Source organism: Physella acuta, unplaced genomic scaffold (genome assembly GCF_028476545.2).
Source record: "Physella acuta isolate Inbredline_101_S28 unplaced genomic scaffold, ASM2847654v3 ptg000540l, whole genome shotgun sequence".
Lineage (NCBI taxonomy): Eukaryota > Metazoa > Mollusca > Gastropoda > Physidae > Physella > Physella acuta.
In genome coordinates, this window is record NW_026732059.1 from 395,001 (window position 1) to 404,497 (window position 9,497).

At 34.7% G+C, this 9,497-nt stretch overlaps 1 protein-coding gene across 1 annotated transcript; it reads left to right on the plus strand.

The window, feature by feature from the left end:
* The first annotated feature begins 6,648 nt into the window (after positions 1-6,648).
* On the plus strand, positions 6,649-9,203 carry LOC131945934 (uncharacterized). The gene is made up of 3 exons (XM_059306566.1): positions 6,649-6,906; positions 7,590-7,798; positions 9,065-9,203. Exons 1-3 carry the CDS (start codon positions 6,772-6,774, stop codon positions 9,147-9,149), a joined length of 429 nt encoding a protein of 142 aa, XP_059162549.1. The 5' UTR covers positions 6,649-6,771; the 3' UTR covers positions 9,150-9,203.
* The last annotated feature ends 294 nt before the right edge of the window (positions 9,204-9,497 follow it).

Here is a 9,497-nt window from a genome sequence, read left to right on the forward strand (position 1 = left end):
TGAACGAATGAACGAATGAACGAATGAACGAATGAACGAATGATCGAATGAACGAATGAACGAATGAACGAATGAACGAATGAACGAATGAACGAATGAACGAATGAACGAATGAACGAATGAACGAATGAACGAATGAACGAATGAACGAATGAACGAATGAACGAATGAACGAATGAACGAATGAACGAATGAACGAATGAACGAATGAACGAATGAACGAATGAACGAATGAACGAATGAACGAATGAACGAATGAACGAATAAACGAATGAACGAATGAACGAATGAACGAATGAACGAATGAACGAATGAACGAATGAACGAATGAACGAATGAACGAATGAACGAATGAACGAATAAACGAATGAACGAATGAGCGAATGAACGAATGAACGAATGAACGAATGAACGAATGAACGAATGAACGAATGAACGAATGAACGAATGAACGAATGAACGAATGAACGAATCAATCAATCAATCAATCAATCAATCAATCAATCAATCTGTTATTAATTCCCATGGTTCACGAACATCTTTATATGTCACATGATGTATGAGATCCCACAATGAGTCAGAATCTCTGCTTTAGTCTGGATCCGTATCTGGAGGTAAGCCTTAAATGTCCACGTCTCGCATTTATAAGAGAAGACGGACATGACCAGTGACCATAGTTTTGTAAAACTCTCCCAACTTGCTGAGTTGCACGAAAGTTTGGGCACTTCTTTCAAGAACTTTTTTCATCTTTCCTCATTAGAAAGGGTGGCACCAAGCATTAGACCTCCTGCCTCTTGTGCCATTTACCTGTATGTCTACGGGTCTACCATTTGGTTTGGTTGGCACGAACAACTTATTCGACGCAATAAACATCCCTAATTCTAAACATACACAACCTTTTATGTTTTCTCACATTGTGTATAGTTCGGAAGACAAAATAACCTGCTTATCTTTAATCTTTGAAATGAAATAAAAACAGCTTTAAGCTGCAAGGATACAAATGTAAACATTTCCTTTTATGTTTAAATTTTAAAGTTGTTTACATACATAATTCACACACCTCCCTATCGGCGTATCTCTGTTATAAGCTTGCGGTACTATTAGATCGATACAGTTATACAATGACCCTCTATTGCTAAAGAACTGTTATTGAATGTGTTAGATTACCTGTTGTCTTAGACGTCATAATTCATTATTCAATGTAGTAATCAGTGGTGGGATGGTAGAACATACAAGTGTTGTCACAAAAGTATTGAGATCGAATCCCGGTTTTGTGATGGTACAACGTCCCCAAGTCCAGCCAGCTCTGATGTGGACCTGCCTCGCGTTAGTCAAAGTAAAGGTTGCTGGGCATAGTGCTGACCACACTATGCTTTCATATGCTGAGGTCACAGTAGCCTCGCGTTAGTCAAAGTAAAGTTTGCTGGGCATAGTGCTGACCACACTATGCTTTCATATGCTGAGGTCACAGTAGCCTCGCGTTAGTCAAAGTTAAGGTTGCTGGGCATAGTGCTGACCACACTATGCTTTCATATGCTGAGGTCACAGTAGCCTCGCGTTAGTCAAAGTAAAGTTTGCTGGGCATAGTGCTGACCACACTATGCTTTCATATGCTGAGGTCACAGTAGCACGTGATATCTACTTCACCTACCCCATGGACAATCATTTTTGAAAGGGTAGGCTACTTTACTGTACCCTTTTTACATGTTATACTTTCAAAAAGAATACATTTCCCAGGGTGGAAAAACCGTCGCTATTATAAACATAATTTTTTAAACAGCTGGGAATAGATTTCATTGGAAACTACTTGAACGCAACTATAGTACAGTTTTCGCAGACTGGAATGCTTGAGAACGACAAACGTTTGAAACCTACTGTTACTTGATATGAGGGGGATATGAGATGAGAAATCTGTGTGAAATGGTTACCACCCTGTCTGTTAGACGGTTTTTCTGAACAATTGGTGCATGTATATTGCCTAAGAGCACGTCTGTGTAATACCAAACGTCAAACGTTGTATTTCATTTATAGCAAAGCGGAGGGTATTTGGTGCACATGTACCTAAATACCTTATTGGAATTATTCTTTGTGGGTGAATAAACTATCTAGAAGATTGTCAGTGTGTTGAAACAACGTAATAATTCTCCTGTTTGTGTGGCAAACTCACTTACCGCGTGAGAGTTCACCCCATACTTACACGCATAGCATGTGTTAAATTCTCTAAATTGTACACTTATATCTTTCTTTTTCAAATCAGATTATGTAAGCATTGTGTCTCCCTATTACGTAGTAATAGAACACATAATACAAAACGACTAATCGATATGGAAACAAGATGGTCAATAGATAACAACGTTGTAGATATAGTCACATCAATGCTGAAACAAATAATCGATGAAGATGATCAGATGTATTCCAGAAACCGGTTTCCGGTTTTGTAGGTAATATTCGTTTCAAAATGTGCATTACGCAGAGTGGGTTACAATTATGTTGATGAGATTTCCATATGTGTGCACACACTAGCACTTCAAAGAATACTGTGGCATTGTTGTTAGTTGTTCATATCAACGTGTAGATGTTTGTCCTGCAAATGGTATTGGGTAGAATATTAACTCATGTTGTCACTTAACATGCAACTCCTATGTCGTTCCAAAAAATTGTGGAAATAAAATAAATTTCTTAAAATGTAAACGGCAGAAAAACAGAATAAAACATAAATATATTGCTGTTTGAAAAAAAAGATATATATGTATGTAAAATTGGTCACATCGTTTAGTTTAAAAAAAAAAATTCGTATACTAAGTTTTTCACTAATTGAACCCATTTTGATCTACATTCTAGGCATACTAAAAACTCCAGCTTTATACAGAAAACACATAATAACAACCACAGTTATATATAATGAATGATTATTGTCATTCTATTGCCTTTACATACTGGTGAAAACCAATGGCTTGCACACATATGTAGATACATACGAAGATGCCCTAATACATACATTCTATATATATATATATATATATCAATATACATATATATATATATATATATATATATATATATATATATATATCAATATAATATATATATATATATATATATATATATATATATATATATATATATATATATATATATATATATATATATATATATATATATATATATTAAGGTTGATTACAAAAAAATAAGGTGTGTGTAAAGTTTATACAAATAGAAAAGCATTCAGTGTTTCTTCCAGACTTTTTTCTCCGGGGGGGGGGGGGCACTTAAACTTTCTTCGGGGTGGCTGACACTGTTAAAAGTATATATTTTCTATATAAATTATATAAATTCCATTTCGTTCGGGGGGGGGGGGCGGTAAAAAATTTTTTGGGGGGGGCCTGATAATCCCTCCCGCAACCAAATATTTTATTAAAGATATAAGATACACATGTTCGCTCTACAAATTTTTTATTATTTATTTCAGTACTAATACCTTTTATCTATCTAAGCCGAACATTTCGGACTTCTACAGCCTACGGTGATCCTTTTATTGCGATGTGAAACATGGTACCCTTGTCAAATGTTTACACTACTAAGCGGACATCGGCTATCTTCGAGCGGGTATTACATCATTTATTGCCCGCGGGGCACCATAAACTCTAAAGCAATCTATCAGCCGAGCAGTCATGTACACACTGGTGTAGTGACCTTTTCTTTTGTCCTAAAAATAAGTGACATAAACGCGGTTTTCTACAAAGTAAATTTGATGGCAAACTCCATATAAGAACATGCGTGTAAAAATAATGAAAGGGAAGAGATTCATTGATACGTTTGACCAATCATATTATAGTACAATAAATCAAAATAATTCACGATATAATTAACATATAATGTGTTCTTCCTAGATTGTTATTTACACATTAGGTTACCTAATGTATATATATATATATATATATATATATATATATATATATATATATATATATATATAAACATGTCTACATAGACCTATATATATATATATTTCAATTGATGACATCCCCTTCCCAATTAGCCAAATTCCATGTGGAAAAAGCATCGTTTTCATCGTAAATTAAAAGATTTTGGTGTTACCCCCTCTCTTGTCCTTAATTGACTTATCATTTATTTAAAATACTCAAAAGCCTTTATTCCTCCCCGGGTGATAGTTTTAAAGTGTGCTGCTTTTTTAGCCCCCCCCCCTCCCCCCACCAGACCCCTTTAATCCCTCACTAGCTAAAGATATGTGTTCGTTTGTATTTGTGTTTGTTTGCAAGCAGTGTGTCTGAGTGCGTAGGTAAGTATGTGTTTGCGTGTTTATATTCGCTCGTGAATCAGTTGAATCGGGTATGAAAATTTTATTCGCCAGAAAAATATTTGCGTCTGTACTTAATCAAACAGGGATTAGACAGAAAACTCATTTAGCTGTAGGTAAAGCTCAGTCTCTATAAGACTATAATTCCTATTGATTTAATTACACATGTATGCAGGTTATTGTATTGTATCACAAACTGGATGCAAACGGAACACCTCAACATAATGTTCACATAAACTGGTTTATATTTAACGTTCAAAGACTACAAGCAACATTAATTATTACAAAACTCAAAATAACTTGTTTAATACTTCTCTGAATTCTCAGATGGTTTGGTCTTTATTTACTTGATAACCTGGGTATAGCAGTAATTTATTACGGCATTTGTTAGAATAGATATAACAGCCGTCCATTTCGTCAGTTGTTGAAATAGCTATAACGGCCGTCCGTTTCGCAACTTGATAAAATAGCTATAATAGCCGTCCATTTCGTAACTAGTCTTGTTAGAAAAGCTATAACAGCCGTCCACTAATCCTACAGTGAACCTAATTGTAAAGACCGTCCATTACGGCACTTTTTTTAAACTAGAAATATAGGCCGTCTACTACGTCAACAGTGAACCTGGCTATAATGGCCGTCCACTACGTTACATTATAACCTACCTAAAATGGCCGTCCACTTCGTCATTTGCAAATTACTGTTAACTAATCTTCTGTGTAACAAGTAATATAGGATATAACATTGAGTAGAACATTTTACAATTAATCCACACATTTAATTAAACAACTGAGTTATTAATTAAAATTCCACATCGAGAAAATCTAGCAAGTATTACAAAGTTCAAGCCGTTCAATAAAGGATACGTGTTACACTACCATTGATGTCTTTTTAATGTAAGCTTGACATACATAAGGGGATCCAAAGGATAAGTAAGTGGGTGTCTAGGCGAATAACCGTCCCCAGGGGCTCGCACGTTTTGACCCATACAGACAGAGTGAACACGTTAAGTAAAATATTTTTTTACAACTGTTTAAAACAAATCGTATTGTTTGTTTGGTCAACTGTATCATTGTAGTAATAGCAGAGCGACCCTTCCCGGCGCCCGGGGACAAACTTTCGACTTGCACCCCCCTCAAACTTTCGATATAAACGCCTAGACAGAAGAACCCAACATTTGAAGGTGGAGGGGAGGGATGTTACGTCCCTTACATGTCCCCTGCTTGTGTGTGTGTGTGTGTGTTGTGTGCTGGAACGACAGGTACCCTCCCTTTGGTGTATAGTTGTATCCTTTGGTTGAGTGTGTTTACATGGAGCGAGAGGTGTTCACGTGAGGTGTGTCAGGTGACGGGTGTCAGAGCGTGTGCTAGTGTGTGAGACAGTTAGTTGTGGTGTGGCTGTGGACGTGGCTGTGGACGTGGAACGTGGTGTTGAGTATTGTTATTTATGTTGTAGACCCCATTTGTATATATTAAACATATTATTATTATTATTATTATTATTATTATTATTATTATTATTATTATTATTATTATTATTATTATTATAGAGTGTTAGTGTTATCTACTGTTGTATACGTTGTATTTGTATGTTGCTATATATAAACCCATAGACAGAAGAACCCAACCCGACAAACTTGTTATGAGCCGGTCAAAAATATATGAATACTTAAGCTTCATTTTTGTAATGAATACATTTGCTTTTTATTTATCACTATTATTATTATTTGCTTTTGCAAAACCCCTATCTATGTGCACGAATTACATTATAAAAAACGCATTGTACTTATGGTCGGATATTCGAGCTACTTAATTAACATCCTGGGCCCCCCTAAGCGGCCTACCCCCCCTCCCCTGCATTGCGGTGTCTGGCGACATGGTAGCTCCGCCCCTGAAACTACCATGAGTGTGGTTATTACTAAAGAGAAACATATCTGATGCCAATTTATACTGTTTTTATATTCGAATTTTATTTCATATCAATGAAAATTTGCCATTTGAATTCCATTTATTATCAAATAATCTAACTCTTTCACACACAATAACACACATACACATACAATTACTACAACACTATCTCAGACATACTTTTTAATTACCTTAACACTATAACACACTTATAAAAACATAGTATGCCCAATATTACCATTAACTTCACAAACAGTAACTCATGAGGTAATCACAAAAACAATCTCACTATGTGACATCTCCCACACTTAAATCACATACTGTACCCACATTACACTGTACAAATCTCCGCCTTTGTTACCACGTGAGCAAATCCGCAAACTGTTTGTGGTTATAAAAAAGCTTTGACCAGTAACACGCGCATTCAGCTCCATCCAATCACCGGTAGTTTAACATCTGTCACCTGGCATCTTCACAGTCCCATCAGACGTCCATTCGTGCAGGTTAGAACAAGCCTTCAAGGAATCAAATTTTCAATTCCTGACAAACATGTTTCTGCTAGTCTTCGTGTTTCTTCTCACAGTATCGGCGCAAAAAGAGCCAACTTTCGGCGAAATCTTCGCATCTTTTGACACGAATAATGACACATATCTGTCATATAAGGAAAATAAAGATACATTTGCCGTGAGTTGTTCTAACATTCTGTGTAAACATCTTTTAGTTGTAGACCTACTTAATGTTAAATCATAGCTAACATCACTGTCTTCAATTTGTATATATATATATATATATATATATATATATATATATATATATATATATATATATATATATATATACATATACATATATATATATATATATATATATATATATATATATATATATATATATATATATATATATATATATAATGCTTTATATTCTTGGACATATTTAATTGCGATCCAAATTAAAATTAGAACGAAAGATTAATCAAGTACGTCATCTTGTACATTTTAAACTAACGTTGGTAATTAAACTATAGTGAAAGGTTTACAAAAATCAAACCCCATCCACTAAATTACGCACATTTAAACATCCACACTTACATGTACATGTTCGCGCACGCTTAGACTCACTGTTACATTTAAACTCACACCGGCACGCACATGAACAAGCACATACGCTAAACTAACACTTCAATGTAAACTTACAATTACACTTACACTTGCACGCACTCACACTTATGGTTCTTCTAACCCACACCCTTAAGCGCAGGCTTACGCTTGTACTTACACTACATGCCAATCACTAGTTGTTCATTTATTTGTGCCAGATTTTAGCCAAGTTCTAATACAGACTTCACTACCACCATATTTCTCCAGAAATACGACACCAACAAAGATGGGACGGTTACCAGAGATGAGTATTACAAATACGTTTCCTCAAACAAACCCTGTGACATCCCAGGATATGCGTTTGATATTTACGACTCCAACAAAGACAACAAGATAAACCACTTAGACTATGAAGCCATATTCAAAACGGTTGACGCAGACAATGATAATATGATCTCGCAAGACGAGCTGGAGGGGTATGTAATTTTTGTGTTTCAGACATGTGTCTAGAATCTAGTAACGTTTGCGAAATTAAAAGTGATTTTTTTGCAGAAACTTCCCCTGGAGAGTTCATATAAACTACACATTTGTCGGCGATCGGATAAACGGTGTCAAATCGCAATCGACTTTTATTGGTGTATATTGCATATTGAGGAAAAACAAAATTACGTCCTGCCGGAGCGCCACCCCTGCGAATTTGACTATTTTAATTTTTTTTTTGTTTTTGCAGAAAGCTCCCTAAGAGTATACTTAACATTCTTCCCAAAGTTTCATGGAGATCGGATAAAGGTGTAGTTATGCATAAAAGACTGACAAACACACACATACATTGCTTTATATTTATATATATATAGATTAAGGCCTGAAATAGTTTAGTATAGTATCGTAATATTGAAATAGCTTCTAGATAGAGCCAGATCTAGATATAGAATACGGCTGGCTTAGGTTTACGTCAAGGTTATCTAGATCTAGATCTAGAAATTAATTGATAAATCTCACGTATTCTCGAATTAGATGATAATTCAAGCTAAAAAGCAAAGATTTATATTAAATATTTAAGGACTAATATAGTTTTATAAAGAAACTCAATAATTTATTGTGTTTTTATAATTGATTTTATTTTTAACAAAATAATGTTGGTTTAACCTAGATTCTAGATTTTAGATCTAGGATTACTTTCCATTCCTCCTACAGCTGATCTCTAGATCTAAGGAAATGGATTGCATTCTCCAATTAGAAGAATTGTTGAAAATTGATTAAAGTGTTGGAACATAATAAAAATAGCTAAATCGTTAAAGCTAGAGCGGACAGAAAATTAGCTTTATAATGCGTTAAACTTTTGAATGGGCAACAAAATCTTCAATAGAAGCCGCCATTATTGTTATAAAAAGTAAATAAATCATGTGACGACACTATAAGCAAAGTCATTGTTCTGATCTCTTATAATTTAAGTGGTGAATCAACCAAAGAATCTATCAATAAATCAATTAACGTCTTTAAATAAATTTGTGATTAACAGTTTGTTAAAAAAAAGACGTTTTCTACGTAAACACGTATTTCACAGCTATACACATAGCGACAATTCTCTCCTGTAACCAAACAGAAAAACTAAAAAAACAATTAAAATAAACAAAAAAATAAATATACAAACATATAAACAAACTTGAGTTTAAGTAGTATATAGATAGATAGATTAGCGCATATTGTTAAAATATAATGCAAGCATTTTTTTTAATTTGTAGGTATGCTGCAAAGATCTTCAATTCTCCCAAGAGTTACAACGAAAGCTGTATAAACCAACAGAAGAAGATCGTTGCTGGGACGTAATCCAGCTTTAAGTTTTGTCTAAACGATGTTTTGGTTTCAGCGAATTAAAAAAATAAAATATATGTGTTTGGTTTAAACTGTTTTATAAATTGTAAAACATTAGCTAACAGTAAACGAGCAACTACATAGACAACAGTCAACATTATTTCTGCTGAGGATAAAGTTCCTATTTCCGATCTAATGATCATTTGGCAGATGTAATGGGGAATTTGTATGACGAAATGTGTAATGTGTAATCAGTATGTTGCAGGTTAGACCTGGTAGCAAACATTTGGCACCTGCGAGACACAAGCAACAGACCATACCTGGCCAGGTGTCCACAGACCATACCTGGCCAGGTGTCCACAG

Excerpts from the sequence above, each read along its gene's own strand:
- LOC131945934 (XM_059306566.1), top strand. The coding sequence starts at position 6,772 with ATGTTTCTGCTAGTCTTCGTGTTTCTTCTCACAGTATCGGCGCAAAAA. Across the intron at positions 6,907-7,589 it reads AAAATAAAGATACATTTGCC|AAATACGACACCAACAAAGA; the intron begins GTGAGTTGTTCT and ends ATATTTCTCCAG. Across the intron at positions 7,799-9,064 it reads TCGCAAGACGAGCTGGAGGG|GTATGCTGCAAAGATCTTCA; the intron begins GTATGTAATTTT and ends TTTAATTTGTAG.